General features: G+C 40.8%; 1 protein-coding gene across 1 annotated transcript in view; it reads left to right on the forward strand.

Annotated features, from left to right (window-relative positions):
- Window positions 1–360: 360 nt before the first annotated feature.
- LOC126262057 (proton-coupled amino acid transporter-like protein pathetic) overlaps window positions 361–21644 on the forward strand; it is a 242468-nt gene continuing 221184 nt past the window's right edge. Inside the window, exons 1-2 of the mRNA XM_049958593.1 lie at window positions 361–467; window positions 16207–16479. Of these exons, the coding sequence (XP_049814550.1) occupies window positions 361–467; window positions 16207–16479 (380 nt within the window). The remainder of the gene's footprint in view (window positions 468–16206; window positions 16480–21644) is intronic.

Raw genomic sequence — 21644 nt, forward strand, 5'->3', positions numbered from 1 at the left:
CTCACCCTAAATGACATGAAGAGAAAGCACTTTACAAGACATGGAATGCACCTAAATAAGTGGGGCAAATAATTAATCTCCCAGAGGATCAAAATGTGCATGACAAATGTTTTTTCTAGAAGTGGGAAATATGACACAGTTGCACTGCCAAAAGCAGGAGAGATTTGCAAAGTATCTTGCACAAGCAAGGTCGTCAATGTCATGGAAAACCTTGCCTGCCTAATGAATCCAGCTGTAGCAGTGCTACAACATAGAGAATGATCATGTATAGAAGTAAGTGTCAACAGGAAAACTTTTGTGACAATACCGGCAACAGCAGCAATAAAAGACCTAGAACCAATGTCTACAGAGGGAAAGGAAATGGTCACAACATGTACATCTACACAACCAGCAGCAATAGATGACTCAGGAGCAACTCCACCAAAAGAAAAGGAAACAACAAGTGAAACGCACAGTATTGCAAGCAGGTGGAAAACAGTGCCTCCACACCATCTGAAAGATTTTTTACTATCAAGCATGAAGAGGAGGAGGCCACCACAATAAGTACAACTAAATGTTTACAGTACTTCCCCAGAATATACAATCCTCAAAAAACAAAGTTCAACAGAAGTAAATTTACAGACACTAGACAGTTCAGTTGTGTGTCTTACGGAACACTGGTACAAAGGTAATGAAATCTCATATTTAGTCTTAGCCTCATAAGAACTTCCTTGTTTTTACAGTAGTCTCTCCATGAAAGCTGGGGGTTCATGTATTTATGTGAAGAGAGGTATTTCATTTAAAGACAGAAATGACCTTACAGCATTAAGTGTTGATAAACATTTTGAACTCTCAACTATTCAAGTAACAGAACACAACAAGTCAAAAACACAAATGGTAATTTGTGTGTACCGATCACCGAGTGGTGAGGTGGATATTTTTTTCTCAAAACTAAATCAAACACTAGATAAGGTATCTTGCTCAAAAACAAGCATAATTGTCTGTGGGGACCTCAATATCAATACAATGAAGTCAGATGATGTCAGCCATGCCTATTTAAATGTTTTGTACAGTTATGGCATGACTTCACTTGTAAACTGTCACTCTAGAGTAACCAAACAATCTTCTTCATTGATAGACCATGTAACAACAGATATAGACAGGAAAAAATGCTGTATACATCTTCAAGATCTAGGCTTAGCAGATCATTTGTGTCAGAAATTAAAAGTGAATTTTGTGTAGAAAAGCCCCCTAAATGAAAAGTATACAAAGGGCTCTTCTCAAAGTCAAGCCTGCATGAATTTTCATCCCAGATACAATATGAAGGGTGGGAGGAAGTCTATGCGAAAACAAGTGTGAGCAAAATGTTTAATAGTTTCATGCCCATTTTTAAACTAAAATTTGAGGAAGCATTCCCCAAAACTTTGCATACCATTGCAACTTCAGAAAAAAATATATGGATAACCAGATGTATCAAAAAAATCCTCTGAAACTCTTCAGTATCTTGCTTCAATCAAAAATAGACAGATTGACCCAGCCTTTTTGCAATTTTATGAAAACTACTAGTGAATCTACAGAAAGGTACTACTAGCTGCTAAAAAACTCACAAACCATAAAATACTACTGCAGGCAGGAAACAAAAGCAAAGCAGCCTGGAATATTATCAAATGGGAAACAGCAAACACAGAGCAAAATTATTTGAATTCACAAATTAAGAACACAAATAGACAAATGAATCACCCAAAAAATGGCTAACTTTGTAAATGTGTACCTCAACAGCATTGCTAAGAAATTACAACAGAACTTTCTAGACACTTATGTCTTTCCCATCCAGAACCATCCACCAAGCTCAATGGCACTCTATCCGGCAACTGAGAAAGAGATCGCACAAGTTTTACATCAATTAAAAAATCAAAAAAATCAATTGGTCTAGATGAAATACCAGCTTCTGTACTTAAAGAACGTGTAAATTCCATAAAAGCTCCATTAACAAAAATAATCAGTGAATCGTCCAAATCTGACTGTGTTCACGAGCACCTAAAACAAGCAAAAGTGAGACCATACTTAAAAAAGGTGATGCGGAAAATGTAGAAAACTACAATCTCTCTACTGTCCACCATTTCCAAAATTATTGAAAAAGTAATGAAAAATAGGTTAATGCAGTATCTAAATAAGTTTAACTTTCTTTGCAAAGAACAACATGGTTTCAGCCCAAAAGAGGTACAGAATTGGCTATTGCACAGTTTACAAAGGTAATTCTTGAGGCGCTGGACAAAGGTGACCAAGTGAATGGAATTTTCTTGGACTTATCAAAGGCATTTGATACAGCGGACCACATAATTTTATCACATAAATTACAGTTACTAGGAATAAGACGTGTGGTTAAGAAGTGGTGAAGTCCTGCCTAGAAAACCAGATGCATCGTGTTGAGATTTCACATACTTCAGAAGGATTTATAGCAAAACACTTACCAGATCCAAAAAATATTAATATAGGCATCCGTCAAGGTAGTGTATTAGGTCCAGTCATTTTTCTTATTTACATTAATGATTTACTGCAGAGTATCAGATGTGGGGGAAAAAATACTATTTGCTGATAACAGCAAAATAGTGATCACAGCCAAAACTCCAACACAGTTGACAGAAAAGGCTAATGCAGCCCTCAGAGATGTTCACAAGTGGTCATGGAAAAATAAAGTAACTTTGAACGTAAAGAAAACTAATTGTATGTACTTCCGGTTGAATAAAAGACACAATGATGGTGAATTAACAATTAATGATGAATAATAAAATGTGTAATGGAAACCAAATTTTTGGGTTTGAAAGTAGATTGTCAACTGGAATGGACAGAACATAAAAAAGCTTTAACAAAGAGACTATCCACAGTATGTTATGCTCTACGAATACTTGCAACACTGTGCAATATTTCATGCCTGAAAATGACATATTTTGGATACGTGCACTCAATCCTCAGTTATGGAATCATGGGAATATTCAGTCTGTCTTCAAGGTGCAGAAAAGAGCTGTATGGATAATAACAAATAGCAGCAATAGGGCCAACTGTACTGATTTATTCAAAAAACTGGAAATTCTGACTGTCTGATAGACTATAGCTAATGTGAGGAAAAATAATCATCTGTATGCTATAAACAGCTCAATACATGACCATGAAACTAGATCGAGCCACTGCTGATACCTAAACAGGAAAAACAAGTCCAAAACACAGAACAGTATGTTACGTAATGTCCTAAAACTGTATGACAGGCTCCCACAGGAAATAAAAGGTGTAAACAAACTTCATATCTTTAGGCAAAAGGTAAAAACATATTTATTAAGTAAAAGATGTTACAAGGTAAATTAGTATTTAGAATAATTGTAGATAGCTATAGACACATGTATCACATAGGCCTATATAAAAAGACAGTATATGGCATAACTGTAATTATTGTAAGAATTGACCTGCAAAAATTGTAAGAACTGAATTGTAAACATTGTAAGAACCCATGTATGTTTTGGGTCATAAGACAAAATGGACAACATCCTTACAATTTGTATTGTTAGGAAGATGAATAAACATCAATCAACCAATCACGTTGGAAAGGTTGAAAAACAAAGCACATTTTAATTCATTATCCTCTATAGCTTTGGAAACAAGTTTTAGGTAATGGGAGAGAAGTGTCTCCATTGATTAGCATTTTCTGAAAACATTCTACGTGCTGTGGCCTTCTCCACCAGACATCACGGCGCCTAGAATATCAGCAACCAAACTGACAGCCTGCAGCCGCAGTTGCCCGCCTTGCAGGTACACTGAAGCACTACACAACCGACAGGCAACATTGATGAACGGCCACAACAACAACCACAACAACAACACCACAGCAAAGACACCAGCGGCCGCCAGGGGCCACTACCGGCCCACATAAACATAAGGAAGAAGTCGCTGCAGATCCCGGAACTATTTTCACACATCAAACCACGTGATGGAAAATAGTTCTGAGGTATTCATCTGCCAAAGCGCTATAAAGGCCAGCGCTCAGCCACACATCAGCAGTTCATCGACTGCCAGCAGACATGGATAGCTGCTGCCCCGGAAGCCCAGCTTGGATCTTCTCACTGATCTCTGGATTAGGCTTGGTATATCGGAGAAGTCTCTGGCAGAGACTAGTAGGAACATATTTCAGTTGTTTTCTACATTATTCTTGTAATGAGTTGTGATTCGAAGATGGATCACTGTTTTGTGTTGGTGTTATACTTGGTGAATTTGTTTTGGTTAATTGAACAGTCCAATAAATTGTTTTTGGACTTGATCGTTAGTTTCCTCTGCGTACACAGACATATCACTATGCAGTAACAAGAACTTTGGCTTTGTCTAGAATATCTAGTAATCTATCATACTGTAAAGTGGTGTTACTTTGAACTACTTTTGGATTGTGTAGTTTTGTAAAATGACTTGTGGTTATCACATATTGTACAACGGTAATAACACACTTTAGGTGAAGAATATACATTTATTTAGCACGGAAGTAAGGAAGAACAATATGGCAGTACAAAAGTTGTGCACCGAGGGAGGATAGACAAAGAAAAATCAAAGATGATCGAGTCCAAAGATATGGCACTTTACACCAGAGGCACCACAGAGCACCCCCCACCCCCTCCGGTAGTGCAGAGCACGGCGGAGCAAAGCTTTCTTACTCAAACACAAAATCTTCATGCCAGTGCGGCGGTAGAAGGCAGCATCCAGTGTGAAAAGTGGGCACGTCGGAACCACACCAACAGCGTCACGTGCATCAGACTGCTGCTTAGGCGGTGGAATGTTGCACGAAGTCATGTCATCGGCATCGGTAGGTGGGGCAGCGGCGACAGCAGGCAGATCTGAAGTGTCGGAATGCAGGTCAGAGAGGGACCATACCAGTTTTAAACAGTTGATGGAAACTGTTTGAAGTCGTCCATTGAGATGAATTACTAACATATTCACTCTGCGACATTAGATGCGGTGCAGGCCCAAATAAGGTGGTTGGAAGGAGTCATCATGCAGCATCACAAATTCACATGATACCAGGTCCTTGTGGACGAACACCGGCGGCGTGGTATGAGGGCGAGGAGGGGGGTTCGTAGGTGAGCGAAGTGTGCATGCACCCATTCCACAAGGGCCAGAAGGTCGATTTCATCAGCCGACAGTGTGTCCTCTGTGAATTTGCTGGCAGGAGGAGGGGCTCTCCGTATAGGATCTCGCCAGCAATGCATTCAGGTCCTCCTTATGGGCAGAGAGGGTGCCTAGTACGACCCAAGGGAGGGCCTCAGACCATAACCCACTGTGGCACATGAGCACATCTTTTAGAGATTGCTGCCATTGTTCAACCAGGCTGTTTGCCTGCAGGTGATAGGCCATAGTGTGGAATTTTGCTACACCGCACAGCTCACACAGTCGAGCAAAAATCATGGATTCGAATTTTCGTCCCTGATCAGTAGTGAGTGAAAGAGGGCAGCCAAACCTCGTGACCCATGCAGATAAAGAAGCACGAGCAAAGATTTCTGCCATTATGTCGATGAGAGGGACTGCCTCGACCCAACAGGTTACGTGGTCGATCATAGGTAACCCTCAGAAGGGGGAAGCAGACTGACCACGTCAATGTGGACATGCTGAAGGCGACCCCTTGGGGATGTCAAACTTGCCTAAAGGAGGCTGCGTGTGTCTGTTGACTTTACTACTTTGGTGTGGGACGCACACATAGGTGCAAGTGCGGCAGTCATGCCACACGCCGGGCCAGACAAAGTGTTCAGTGACTAGTCTCGTCATTGCCCATATTCTGGGGTGTGCCAAGTTGTGTAAAGCATTGAAGATCCCACGCTGAAAAGCGGATAGTACAAAGGGGCAGGGGGAGCCTGTAGACATGTCACAAAGGACCGGGGTTGTCAACCCGTGTAGGACAAGAGGTTGGACAATGAGCAAAGACTCGATGTCCGAAAGTAATCACTGTGTATCGATGTGTTCGATCTGCAGTCCGGCAAGATCATCTAAGTACAAGGGTGTGGTAAGCACCGAGATACGAGATAGATGTTTAACTACAACATTCTCCACACCGCAGATGTAGCAAGCGTCCGAGGAATATTGGCAAATTTAGTCCATATGGCAGAAACGTCTTGGTGGAAGGTCCTTTGCCGGGTTGCATATTGTGTCCATGAGAGGCTTACGACCCGAGTAGATAGTGAAAGGTTGCCCCTCGAGGTCACTTTGTAAGTGTTTGATTGCCTCATAAACTATGAGAAACTTGTGGTCGAAAGCTGACCACTTACACTGGCTCCTGGTTAGTTTTTTTGAAAAGAAGCAAAGAGGCTGGGTAAAGTCAGCAGTGTGCTATTGTAAAACAGCACCCACAGCTGAGTCACTTGCGACAGTTGGAATAGAAAAACGGGCTTCAGGATTGGGGTGGACAAGTGTGACAGCTTTTGTGATGACTGTTTTGAGATTATCAAATGCGTTGAGCATGGGTTTGGTTCAGTTAAACTTTTGTTTCCCCATGGTATTTTTACCGGAGAGGGTGTCGTTGAGAGCCAATTGGACTGAGGCAGTTTGAGGGATATGGCTGGTGCAGATATAATTTTACCATACCCAGAAAACAATGGAGTTGAGCATAATCTTCAGGAAGAGGCAGGGCGAGAATGGTTTCGACACGAGAATCCGTTGGTTGGAGGCCGTTGGCCGAGACAGTATGGCCTAGGAATGTAACTGATGTAGAACAGAGTTGAGATTTATCGTGGTTGATAACAACACCATTGGCTGTGAGAGCTGAATGGACTGCATCAAGGTGAACCTGGTGCTCCTTGGCAGAGGAGGAAAAAATCAGAATGTCGTCCAAATAAGCAAAAGCAAAAGGCATAGGTAGCAAAATGGAATCAATGAACTGTTGCCATGTCAGTGTGGCATTTTTCAAGCCATAAGGCATGTAACAGTATTCAAATAGGCCGAAGGGTGTGATGATGGCTGTCTTTGGAATATCCGGGGGGAGGGGGGGGGGGTGTGCATAGGAATTTGCTGATATGCCTTCGAACAGTTTAAGACAGAGAAGAACTTCGAGCCGTGCAGTAATTGCGTGAAATCCTGGATATGAGGAATGGGATAGTTATTGATAATTGTCCGAGCATTAAGGGACCTGTAGTCCCCGCACATGTATAAGGAGCCATCCTGTTTAGGAACAAGGTGGATAGGTGAAGACTAGTTGTTGTCAGATGGTCGGAGCATGCCTGAAGCTAATAAATCCTGAACGATTTCTTTTGTGAGCAGAGGTTGGGAAGCATTAAGATGCCTAGCTTTGTAACGTACAGGTGAGCTGTCCGTGGTATGGGTTCTATGACAAGTGCCATTGCTGATGGCCGATACCTGCGAAAGGAGGCAGGCAGGGGGCCACAGGAGGGGGGGGGGGCATGTGCAATGACTGTTCACTGACATTGACAGACTGGAATAGCGTGGGCAGGGCGTCAGCAGCAGATGACGACAAAGAGCATGGCGTGGCAGCCACATGATGTGAGGAATGCCATGAAGTGAGAACAGGAGCATCCTGTACGTTCACCTGTGATGACGTGGACACGGTAGCAGGCATAGGGAAGCTTGACACACGAGCAGTGTAGTGCGAGTGACAGTTCCGTATGTTGCAGTTCTGCAGACTGGCCGCAAATTGTACTCCATGCATGTGATAATTCAGCAGAGGCACTGGCAATGTGGGTGCTTAATGCCTCATTATGTTGCGGAACTCGTTGATTTGTGTACACATGTCCGATAAATCAGAGAGCCATACAGTAATAAGCTCAAGCAGAGGTGCGCATGTGGAAAGCATAGCCAAGGAGTCGGAGAGCGAAGTTGTGCTGAACTCATTCGAGCATGGAACAGTAGAACCAGACGTGTGGCAGAGGGTGGTGACCTGCAGGTCTGGGAAAAGTTCGTAATGGTGTAGGAAGTCCAACACGATCACAGGTTCATCCACATTAGTGACGTGGAAAGTCCAAGGGAAAGTGGCAACTGGTGATATGTGAAGTGACATCTTGATGGAGCCAAGGACCATGATAGGAAAGTGATTTGCAGCAATCAAAGTGAGGTAAGCAGGAGAAAGCATGCCGCCTGCGTGCTTTGCTGGGATAATGCTGACATAATGCTGACATCGGCACTGGTGTTGACGAAAAACTGAGTGCCTGTTAACAAGTCCGTGACATAGAGGCATTGTGCCACTGGAGCAAGTGGTGCAGCATCGGATGGTAGGCACTGTGAAGGATTGTGGCAAGACGTGGCGCCTAAACGTGCCTACCGGAATCATTTGGGTAGGCACCAGGCACGCGGCAGTTGGTGAGTGGTATCCCCGTAAGTAGCATGGTACCAGCATAGCAGGTAAGCTTGGATGCAAGGCAGTGTAGGGTGTGAGGGGGACACAGCTGACTGCGTCGTTGCTTGAGACAACCAAGTCTTAGGATTATCCTTTTGCAAAGCAGGCAGCTTAGGAAAGCTTCTGGGTAACAAATGTTGATGCAGCACTGGTAGGCAAAGATCTGTGTGTGCGGGGCAGGAAGCCCCCTGACATTGGGTGTGCAGTAGTGGTGGACAGTGCATCCCGCAAGGTCTGTGAGGGGGGCAGCCACAATTAGCACGTGATGTGGAGTAAGCAGGTGCGACCGACGACATGATGTGTCTCAGCTGTAGGCCTGACGACGAACACAGAATGGGTGTGACAGCCAGTGGCATTGCAACAGCAGGCAGAAGGCGGTCATGAGGCTGCCACGGGGGGCTGATCCGGTAAATAGTGTGGGCGGAAAAGCTGGTGCCGTTACATAAGTGGGCGGAAGGCGATTATGGTGTGGACCGGCAAAAGAATGATGAAAAGAACCACAAAATAACTCACAAACAAATGACGACAATGTCGGAGTCACCACTGTAGTTATCACGTACCATAGGGCAATTCTGGGTTTTTAGGAACCCTCACCTGGTTCAGTCTCCATGACCAACTATATCCTCACCCACAATTACTTCTCCTTTGAAGGTGTTACCAACAAACAAATCTGCGGTACGGCTATGGGCACCCGCATGGCACCATTCTAAGCTAACCTATTCATGAGCCATCTAGAGGACTTCTTCCCAAAAACCCAGAATCCTAAACCTGTCACCTGGTTCAGATTGATTGATATCTTTGCTATCTGGATTGAAGGTGAGGACAGCTTATTCATATTCCTCCAGAACCTCAACAACTTCTCCCCCGTTTGCTTCACCTGGTCCTACTCAACCCAACAAGCCACCTTCCTAGATGCTGACCTCCACCTCAGAGATGGCTACATCAGTACCACTATCCACATCAAACCTACTAACCAACAGCAATATCTCCACTTCAACAGCTGCCACCCATTTCATACCAAGAAATCCCTTCTGTACAGCCTAGCCACCCATGGTCGTCACATCTGCAGTGATGAGTAGTCCCTCTCTAAATATACTAAGGGTCTCACTGAAGCCTTCACTGACCACAATTATGTTCCCATCCTTGTACAAAAACAAATCTGCCATGCCTTATCTTTCCAGTCTCCCACCACATCCCAAAGTCCCACAGTCTGGCCACAAAGGAGCATTCCCTCTTGTAAATCAGTACCATCCGAGACTGGAGCAACTGAATTACATTCTCCGCAAGGGTTTCAATTACCTCACGTTGTACCCTGAAATGAGAAAAGTCCTACCTACTATCCTGCCCACCCCTCATACTGTGGTATTCTGCCATCCACCGAACCTACACAATATACTTGTCCATCCTTACACAACCCCTGCTCCCAATCCCTTACCTCATGGCTCATACCCCTGTAATAGACCTAGATGCAAGACCTGTCATGTGATCTACAAGCTATGCTGTAACCACTGTGCTGCATTCTATGTAGGCATGACAACCAACAAGCTGTCTGTCCACATAAACGGCCACCGACAAACTGTGGCCAAAAAACAAGTGGACCACCCTGTAGCTGAGCACGTTGCCAAACATGATACCCCTCATCTGAATGACTGCTTCACAGACTGTGCCATATGGATCCTTCCCACCAACACCAGCTTTTCTGAATTGCGCAGGTGGGAACTTTCCCTGCAATAGATCCTATGTTCCCATAACTCTCCTGGCCCAAAGCTTCGTTAGTCACTGTCGTCACCCATCCAGCCCTCTTCCAGTTCCCATTCCAGCACTACAGAGCCGTTATTTCACCGCCACACCCAGTCTTTTAATTTCCTTTATTTTAATTCTCTCCTTTCCGCTACTTACCCCCCACCCCTCCACACCTTCTCTTCTACCCTCCGTCTAAACTGCAACACTTCACTGTCCGCCACTCCTCCTCCCTGCCCCAGCCTCCTCCTTACCCCCACCCAATCACCACTCCCATCATGCACTGGTGCTGCTGCTCACAGTGTAGTTTCAGCTCTCTGAGACTGCAGTGCAAGTTGACCTTGCTTGAGTGTGTGTGTGTGTGTGTGTATGTGTGTGTGTGTGTGTGTGTGTGTGTGTGTGTGTCTACTGCTGACAAAGACCTTAATGGCCAAAAGCTATGATTGTGTGAATCTTTTTATTGTGACTATTGCAGCTCTGCATCTCTGCTACATGGTGAGTAGCAACTTTCCTTCTCTTATATTGTTACAAAAAAGACCATCTAGTAACACAGAAAGAAATCAAATATATATTTTTGATTAATATGAATATCAGCCAGCAACACTGCTCTTTAAATGGTTTTTATCTTATAAATCACTCACAATGAGCCCATTTCGGCATAGTGCCATCATCAGCTGTTCTTACTTGTAATATTGTTGCTGCCATTTCCTGTCTGTTTTTAGAATTATTAGTTTCTCCTTAGCTGTATGTTGGAGACATATATCTGACTTCAGTCAGTTTTTATGTATGCTATTTCTCTCTTGACAGCATGGTTGACAGTGGATCAGCAAAATGTCGAAATGGGCTCATCATGAGTAATTTATAAAATAAAAACCATTTAAAGAGCTGTGTAGCTGGCTGATATTCATATTAATCATGTAATCAGAAGACATATTTTACACTGTTGGCCCCAAAGAACAAAAATGTATTTCTGAAATTTTATAATGTTTCAAAAATTGGTGCAAATTATTTCCTGAAGTATATTACTTTGCACCACTCAATATAAACTTTATTTTAAGACAGGGCAATATCATGGGACAAATTTACCCTCTTCACAATTCTATTTTTTTACCCTATAGAATAATAATGAATCAACACATGTATATTTTTCAGTATTAAAGGGAAAAATAATAAAAATTCAGTGTTATGTAGCTCTTTTATATAACAGGTAAGAAAAGTAATGAACATGAACTAAATTTAGTGTTGTTTTGTTAACAAAGAAAAGGCCAATGCTTCATTAGGTATGTTGGCATATCAAAATGTCAGGGACTACACAAGGAAAATGTTTCCACAGATTCACCACCACTGACCCACTTGGGTATTGATAAAATGCTTATTTTGCTTAAAATTTTTGGCTGTTTGTACATACTACCATATCCCGCCATTTGTAGAAAAGTACATCTTTATTTACAAGCCATTTGTAATTATCAGGAGATGGCATCATGGTATTTATGGTTGCACTATCTTCCTTAAAACTAACAATAACACCAGAGTAATGTTTATTTTCATTTTGTACAACCACAAACAACCATTCTGCTTACTGATAGGTTTCAGTTTTTTCTCTGCTTTTGATAGGACCTCTTGATTCACTGCAGATACTGTTAACACTTCCATTTGATTTCTTCTGTATGATTCTGAATTTTTGTCTGAACTTCTGTCAAGCATTTGTTCTTCTAATAGATCTTCATCAGTAGAATTGTCTGTATTTTTCTCTCCTTAGGTTGTTTACTAGTACCTGGTACTGGTCTAGAAGCATTTTGTGACATTTCGAGCAAGTGTTCCATGAGGTCCTAGCTTCTGTTTACACTTTACTGTACCATAACAACTTTAGTATCTTATCAGTTCTTATTTCCAATATAACAAGTTTCATCCCAAGCTGAATCACATCTAAAATCAAGTCATGTAAATACTGTGGGGCTGCAATCGTCCACCTTGTCAGTGGTGCAAAGTTGCCCCAGCTTTTCCAGAAAATAATCTTCACAGCTGCTTTCAATCATGTAGTTATAAGTAACATGTTGATTACAATTTTGTGGGTTTGATTCAGACAACAGATAATTTCAACACATAAATAAATGCCATTTATGTTCCGTTTAAATAGTTTTATAGTAGCAAAAAAACACTTTTTCTTGGTAAAAGTTAAAAGTACATTAGTACAGATTGGTTAGCAGAAAATATCCAAGATAGCAAGTGGAAGAGTGACTCAAACTCATGGAGTAGTAGAAACTGTCAACTGTTGGACACAATTGAAAATGTTACACAATATTTATTGAAATAGGAGCTACACAGGATTGGATCTTTTTTCAGTGTGGCTAAGTTACTACTGTAGGAGCAAAGTAGTCCTACTTCATTTTATTTTTTAATTTTTATTTATTTATTTGAAGTTTTGAATGTCAAACTTGTCACTGCTTTCATAAACTGGTAATACTGTTGATAGCTTAAATCAACTTGAAAACACTCCTGTCACAAAGGAATAATTGACTACACCAGTAAATTGAGAGACAATATTATCAGAACTATACTAAACAGTTTTGTCCAGGATACTATGAAATCATAGGTAATTTTATTCTGTAGTTTACTCATAGTCCTTTGCACTTCAAGTGTTACTGGGTATCAGTACATTCATCTTTCATGTATTGGAATTTCTGTCTTTGTGTTAGGACACTGAATTTGAGCAATACCAATATAACAAACATTTAATGTATTAGCTACTAGAATTGGATGACTTGCAATTTCATTTCAGTGTTTTATGGTGAATTTATTACTTGCTTTATTATGTTTGTCTGTGTGATTATTTATAATTTTTACACTAACTACATTTTTTTTGGTTCTCCTTTGAATCATTGTATAACTCTTTTGCTGCTACTATAGCTTTCCTGTACTTTTTGCTAAAGAACTTCATCTACACCTACATACATCTACATACATACTCCACAATGTACCATACAGTGCGTGGCGGAGGGTACCTCGTACCACAACTAGCATCTTCTCTCCCTGTTCCACTCCCAAACAGAACGAGGGAAAAATGACTGCCTATATGCCTCTGTACGAGCCCTAATCTCTCTTATCTTATCTTTGTGGTCTTTCCGCGAAATATAAGTTGGTGGCAGTAAAATTGTACTGCAGTCAGTCTCAAATGCTGGTTCTCTAAATTTCCTCAGTAGTGATTCACGAAAAGAATGCCTCCTTTCCTCCAGAGACTCCCACCCAAGTTCCTAAAGCATTTCCGTAACACTCATGTGATGATCAAACCTACCAGTAACAAATCTAGCAGCCCGCCTCTGAATTGCTTCTATGTCCTCCCTCAATCCGACCTGATAGGGATCCAAAACACTCAAGCGGTACGCAAGAATAGGTCATATTAGTGTTTTATAAGTGGTCTCCTTTACAGATGAACCACATCTTCCCAAAATTCTACCAATGAACCGAAGACGACTATCTGCCTTCCCCACAACTGCCATTATATGCTTGTCCCACTTCATATCGCTCTGCAATGTTATGCCCAAATATTTAATCCAGATGACTGTGTCAAGCGCTACACTACTAATGGAGTATTCAAACATTATGGGCTTCTTTTTCCTATTCATCTGCATTAATTTACATTTATCTATATTTAGAGTTAGCTGCCATTCTTTACGCCAGTCACAAATCCTGTCCAAGTCATCTTGTATCCTCCTACAGTCACTCAACGACGACACCTTCTCGTGCACCACAGCATCATCAGCAAAAAGCCGCACATTGCTATCCACCCTAACCAAAAGATCATTTATGTAGATAGAAAACAACAGCGGACCTACCACACTTCCCTGGGGCACTCCAGATGATACCCTCACCTTCGATGAACACTCACCATCAAGGACAATGTACTGGGTTCTATTACTTAAGAAGTCTTCGAGCCACTCACATATTTGGGAACCAATCCCATATGCTCGTACCTTAGTGAGGAGTCTGTAGTGGGGCACCGAGTCAAATGCTTTCTGGAAGTCAAGGAATACGGCATCCGTCTGATACCCTTCATCCATGGTTTGCAAGATATCATGTGAAAAAAGGGCGAGTTGCATTTCGCAGGAGCGATGCTTTCTAAAGCCGTGCTGATGCATGGACAGAAACTTCTCTGTCTCAAGGAAATTCATCATATTCAAATTGAGAATATGTTAGAGAATCCTGCAATAAACCGAAGTTCACAAATGGATTCAAGGTATTAGCCTACTTTGCATATTTATGTAGTGTTCAGTGACTTTCTGATGATCTTTTCGTTATGCTTGTTACCCATACAATTGATTTTTTTTGTTAATTTTAATCCTCTCAAGAGGGTGAAGTATCATAACAGTATTTATAGTAAAAAAATGTGTTGAATTTTATATCTACAAACCTGTTGGTTTCGTTGTCCCAATTTTCATTTCTTAAAATTCTGTCTTCATGAATTAACTTTCTCTCTACATATTTGTCATTGTTACATTTCTGGTGAGATTTCTTTTAAATCAATGTAATTACTTGATGATCATAGAAATCTGTATCCATGACCTCTGCTTTATAGCCACATTTTGATTTATAAATGAATTTTGGGTCAATTGTAGCTTCAATTTTGTTAGTGGTGTCTTCTTCACAGAAATACATATTTTACATTCTTAGCAGAATAATCAGTAACTGACCATCTGCATAGTTATTCCCGAACTTAACACTGAACTCCCCAAGAACAGTTATGTTTTTTGACTGTCTGTATAGGCAATTAAAAGGGTTTCCAAATGATCAGCAAATACCTTTAAGATTTTCAGATGATGACCATTTAGACCTGCAATTAGAATTTTACTTTAGTTAGCTCACTCAAATATTACTGCATTCAAAATCTTTTTCATACATTTGACATTTTTAAGCTTTGTTTCCTTTGATTTAATACGTGTTTGTACATATTCACACATTTCTGTATTATAGATGAAACCCAAGTAGAAAATACTACAGTGCAAAAATGATGAAAATACTGAAAAGTATCAAAATTATAAAAAATTATGAGATTTCTGGAAAAAAATGAAAATTACCATATGTAGCTCAAAACAGCAAACTAAGAATATTTGGACACATTTGTTATATAATTCATAGAAAGTACAATGTTGGAGAAAAGTGCAAAATTGGAAGAGAAGTGAAAAGACTGAGCAAGTGGCAGTTATACAGTATGTTTACAGAGCTAAAATAATCTAATTACTTAAAACTGTAAAATAATGCCATTGCTTCGACTTCATCCCTGACCCAGAGATATCAGTTCATGTTTGTGTGGTCAGATGTTCAACTCAAACATGAGGATACTTGAAGTTTACATACAATTTTTAGCTTAGGACAAGGACCTTGTTCTAATTTTTCTGCCAAAATTTAAATTTACTACTATTTTTACATCATGTAAATTGGCTGAAGTAGGTAAACATACTAGGGGAAAGGGGTGAAGGGAACACAGTTTTGCAGTTTTTCCAAGGTATTGCACAGGGTCGCAGGTAGCAACGTCCTTAGTTGTACGTATCTTTAATTTTTTTTATCTATTGTCATTGTTTTGAACCAACTCCATGTATTGCCCCTAAACAAATAGAGTCAATAATCTTAATGACTAAGGTTTCATTGACTTTAGGCAGGTCATTACAGAAACATTTGATTTTTTGGTAGAATGTTTTCAATTCTGTTATTGCATTGTGAGAAATTTGATTAAAATCTCAAGCTTTTTTAAAAACTTCCTCCTCTGTTTTTTCAGGAGCAAGCAACTGCTTGTCAGTTTCTTGCTACTGATGCAAAGACTGTAGAGGCAATAATCAACATACTGAGATTTTAACCATATCTGACAAGTGAATTGAGGTGGTTTTACCCAACAATGATATAGTATATAGCCAGTAGATGTGTATTTGAGAGAAACAATAATCAAACCCCACCATGATTTAGTATTTCCATGGATTCAGGTAGGTTTTAACCAGTTTATACCTCTGCCACCATTTCATTAAATAGTCTTCAAAACTAAAAGAAATACTTTCTTTTGGATCTTGAATCCTACCATACATATGCTCAGCAACTAATATTGTGTCCATTATATTGAACTGTTTCAGTGACTGTGAAGTGCTAACACACCTCCTGAAGGCAGCACTAGGCACGGGTGTCTTAGCAATGCCAATCGGCTTCAAGAATGCTGGTCTGTCGATGGGTGTGTTGGGATCAGTTTTGGCCACCGCTGTCTGCACACACTGTGCATATTTAATTGTGAAGAGTGCACACATATTGTATGTGCGTACCAAAGTCAATGCCATGACCTTTCAGGAAGTAGGAGAGGTCACATTTGCCACTGGTCCTGACTGGGGCAAGAAGTTCAGCCGTACTGCCAGGTGAGTAATCTTTCCTAACATCCACTGATGTGTGTCATGCCTTTACTTTGTGTGCAAAATAACCTAAGAGATGAACATATGTGATGAGTTTCTGACATAGGTGGAAGTAATCAATGAAGACCCACAAGGTTCCATATTAAATCCACTACTTTTTCTCTTACAGAGTATTTTCCATTTAACGTACAACAATTAGAATTAATCTTTGCTGCTAATAATGCAAGCATTGTCTATCTGACATGCAGCAAGAGAAGAAGTAGTAATATTTGAATTGGCTTAATAACTAGTTTTCAGCAAATGTACTCTCCCTTAATGTCAAAAAATCAAAAACACTGGCTTTCATAAATTAGAGAAAAAGAATGAAAACGGAATTAATTGAAAAAAAAAAAGAGGTAACTGATACAGAAATTGAGTAAGTTGTTTCATCAATATGTAAACAACCGGTGGGTTTACTGCTGTAAACTGCTTTTAAGATAGATTCTCAAATAATGGATGCTACTCAGCATTTAAATTACTTTAACTGTTTTACAGATTTATTAACAACTGAAGCAATATGATGACTAATCTCAGTTCTCACATGAGATTACAGTCACAGGTAGTCAACCCACAATAACCTCCAAAACCTTTTGAGAGTGGGTAACTGTTTACAGTGCACTTTCAAAACTGAATCTTGGCAGATAAATGTCATGAAGCAGACATCTAATTACATAGTTATTGGACACAATAAGTTCCAAAATAGCTTGCATTAAATCACATCAGTGTACAAAATTAACAGGGAGAAATAAATACCATAATCAAAGCTGATGACAACCTTGAAGTGCAGCATGACTGATATTCGGGCACAAATGGAATTTGTGGGAAATGAGGTCCTATACTCACCAGAGAATAAAATGATTCACCACTTGATTGTAAGATTGAGGTTTTATTACATAAAACTCTGATGTAAGAGACATAAACAAAGTACAAGAGAACAAGGTGGACCTGACTAGTGATCACTCAAAGAGCTTCGGCTAAAGCTCCAGAGACCATCAAAGACTATTTGTGGTGTAACTATCAACAATCACCACAGAAACCCTTCCCCCCCCTCCCCCCCCCCCCCCCCAAGCACTGTGGAGCATGGAGGAGGACTAGAAGTGTCAGTGCAGCAGACAGCAGGGACAGGTGGTGAGTGCTGTTCGGAGTCCTGAACGTCTGTGTTACCAGTCATCTCATGGCTGGCCCCGTGGAGGGGGAAAGACATGACGGACTGTTTCTCATAAGGTATGGTTGTGACTCAATGCTGAAGGCTGAGATGATGATGTCCTGTAGCCAGTGCGGTGGATGTAGGGTCAGCTTGTGTGGGGAAATGGAATCATTTGGTCATGCGCTTTAGAGTATTGGCCATGAGCTGAAGGGTATGATGACCGTAAGGTGGAGTTTTGTGTTGATTGGAACCAAAACATTCTCATCAGTGGCATACAGTGGAAGATCATAATAATTGAGGAGTGTGATGCAGTTAGTGGATGCGTAGTGCAGCAAGTGTGAGGAAACATATAGTACGAAGAGTGTGCCATTGTGTAATTAGAGGGAAAGGTCATCGGTGCAGTATGATGAAATGTCAGTGCAAAAGGTGGCCATTCTGGATGGAATGGGGCAAAGATGTAGAAGAAGGCAGCAGGGGAGAAGGCACTTCACATGCAGCATTCATATCTGTGGGCGCACACAGCAGAAGTGTTGGGAAAACCTCTAGACTGCTGGGGTACCCGGAAGGAAGAGCATAGGGGGGGAGGGGGGGGGAGACATGTTATGTGCAACACTCAGATCTGAGGGCAAACTCAGTGAGTTGCACATGGGTGGATCCAGGCTGAGCAACTTGGAGAAAGAGGTACTAGGAAAAAGGTCATCCAGATTTGAGGCTGGATGGAGGTCCTCATTGATTGACAGCACTGATTTAACTCTATTGAGTGATACAGTTTGACACTTGCTATTCAGGTAAATGTCCATCATATTTCCTGTATGGTGAAGTACTCTGTGCAGTCTGAAGTGCAGGGCTGCAAAGCTACCCAAACTGAGTCTTGGAGAGCACAACAAACTCACACCAGTCGAGTTTCTTGTGAACAAACACACGAGGCATAGAAGCAGCACATGGAGGGGGGATGCATATGTGGATGAAGTAAGAGCAGATGTGCTGAACAAGTTCAATTCTTTTATCTTGGTGGTTCGCGCATGCCCGCCCAGACGCGGGAGATTGCTGCATTGCCAGTTGTACGCGCCAAGAGAAGCAGCACCATAGTATAGTATAGTTTGCAAACTTAACGTTTAGGGGGGAGCGCGCAGTTTATGAAGTAAAGCCACCACGGCCGCATTAACCCTTCTGCTGCTACAGAGATGTGCTCCCTGCATTCTGCGATGTGCGTGATTTTGTCATCACTGTACTGCTCGCCTGTGCAGACACATGGTGTTTCGACTGCTTTGACACACTTTATCATTCGATTTCATAAAAACTATTTGGCCCAAAAATTTGATTTTTACAGATCTTCTTGACTGATACCTTCCCCCCATAAATTACTTAATTTTGTTTCGATGTTCAACGCAGTTATTGTGCAGCATTAGATGTAGTAAACCATTGCACGAAATTTTGAAGAGTTTGCAGAGGTAAAAGTCCATAGCGTATACTTTCCGTATGGTCGATTTTAGTTGCCACTAGAAATTTCAAAAAATTACAATCAAACGAATAAAATTCATGAAGTAAGACACTCCAATATTGTTTTTAAATAAAGAAAACATCAAGCACTGAACAAGGTTTGAACTCAGAACCTTTCGCTTAGCAGCCATACACTTTAACCATTACGATATCGCAGCTCGTCATGCAACGCATCTCCCGGAGGACTTTAAAAATAACGCAAAATACCGACAAACACTGTTGGTATGACTATGAATTACTCACGTTTTGTCGAAGTACAATAGGAAATAACAATTACCACTGTTCTTTATTGCGAAAAAGCGGTTAGTGAGAATGATACAAACACCTTTCCTTGCTATCGCCTGAATTAGGAGCCTTATTGATTGTTTGGTTCAATTAATTAATAGAATATGAAGCAATTGGTATAAAGAATGCTTTTTCCAAACTTTCTATAAAAGAAAGTCTGCTATCGAGACATTGCTTTTGTTCAATTGCTTTGAACGTTTCTAAAACTGAAGACACTCGTCCGTGCTCTGCACAGCAGTCGACCTCTGGCAACGTCGTTCTCTGTTCATTGGCTGACTGTGTTTTGTGACGTCAGATGCGCAGAATGAACCTAAACTCGGCCGTCATCATAAATGACACGCACTTTAGTGTTGGAAGCTCAGACGGAGAAAGAGGACCAGAGTCCCCACAAACTCAGTCAGAAGCACCAAACGTTTACCATACAGGAATTGAGATTGTTCTTGAAAGCAGTACATACACTGAGTAACACCCAAGGTAGCATTTCAGACCAGGATTTGCTGTGACACATCAGAATTTAAAGTGTGGCGCCAATGGTTGACTGACCTGTTGCTCTGAGGTTGGTATTTGGTTGTGTGGAATTTGTTGGGACTCCAGCTTGGGAAAAAGTAATGATTCAAATTGCCTCCCCTGGTCAGTTGTAATGGAGAAGAGGCACCTGAAGCAGGCAAGCTGTGTGTTAATGAAAGCTCACATGAATGAATTAGCTGAAATGTCAATCAGGGGCAGTGCTTTCACTCATCTGCTGGCACGGTCGATCATTGAGAGAATGTATCTCAAACTAAGAAGGGGGCAGAGGGCCTACAAGATTGAGATGTATGTGACAAAACCAAACAGTAGGGATCTCAAAGTGTCCCAGAGGAGGTTGGGTGTGTCAATGAACTTTGCTGCATTGGCAGGGTAAACATGCACATGCCCAACTGCGATAGTCAATTTTAATTCCTAGCCAGAAAAATCATTTGGTCAGAAGGCACGTGGAAGCCGGAAAAAAAAAAAAAAAAAAAAAAAAAGGCTCTGAGCGCTATGGGACTTAACATCTGAGGTCATCAGTCCCCTAGAACTTAGAACTACTTAAACCTAAATAACCTAAGGACATCACACACATCCATGCCCGAGGCAGGATTTGAACCTGCGACCGTAGCAATCGCGTGGTTCCGGACTGAAGCACCTAGAACCGCTCGCCCACCACGGCCGGCAAATAAAAAAAAAAAAAAACTTGTACCATAAAGGTGTGGGAACCCCAGATGGGGTATCTGTAGATGGGTCGCACAAAACCAGCAATGAAGAACAGAGAGGGTAATGCTGTTACACAGTTAAAGAGAAAGAGTTACAATGTAACAAATTTTGGACATTTGGGAGTTAGCACTTGCAGGTGAGCTAGATCATTTAAGTTCAGTGGGAAGGAAATAGCATGCAGATTTATTTATCTTACAGCTCGAAACATGTATTTAACATGCATGGGCAATGTTATAATAATTACATTTAGATTATTGATACACAATATAAATAGATTACATGCTATTAAGTAAAAGATCATTGAAGTATATTTAACATAGCATTCCTGAGGTCAAATCATGTCAGCACTATACTGTATGGGCACTCCAATGTAAGCCATTTTTTTAACTCATTTTTAAAAATTCTACCAGAAAGCTGTTTCAGGTTGTTTGGCAGAGAATTACAAAATATTGCTCCCTTAATGAAAGGGGTATTTGTTGTTAGATTCAATCATCTGCTCACCATGTGAAAGTCTGATTTGTCTTGTATTGTAATCATGGATTTCCATATTCCTGTTTGTCACTTTTTTGTCTTTTTTCACTAATAATATTGATTGAAACATATATACTGCATAGATAGTTATAATATTAAACTTAATAAAAAGGTTTTTACATGAAGTTCTGGGTCTTACTTTTGCCATAGTTCTTATTACTCTTTTCTGCAATACAAAAACCCTTTTTATATTGTATTGGTTACACCCACCCCACAATACAATTCCATAAGATAGATGGGGATACACCAACCCAAAATACGCTATTTTTATTGCTTGGATATCTAAATATTGAACTAACCTCCTTAGTAAATACAGACTAGATTTTATTTTACCACAGACATGATCTATTTGCTGATTCCATGAAAGTCTGTCATCTATATATATCCCCAGAAATTTACATTCTGAACAGGTATTTTCCTGAATGTCCTCATTTAC

This window comes from Schistocerca nitens, chromosome 1 (genome assembly GCF_023898315.1).
Source record: "Schistocerca nitens isolate TAMUIC-IGC-003100 chromosome 1, iqSchNite1.1, whole genome shotgun sequence".
In the NCBI taxonomy this organism is placed as follows: Eukaryota; Metazoa; Arthropoda; class Insecta; order Orthoptera; family Acrididae; genus Schistocerca; species Schistocerca nitens.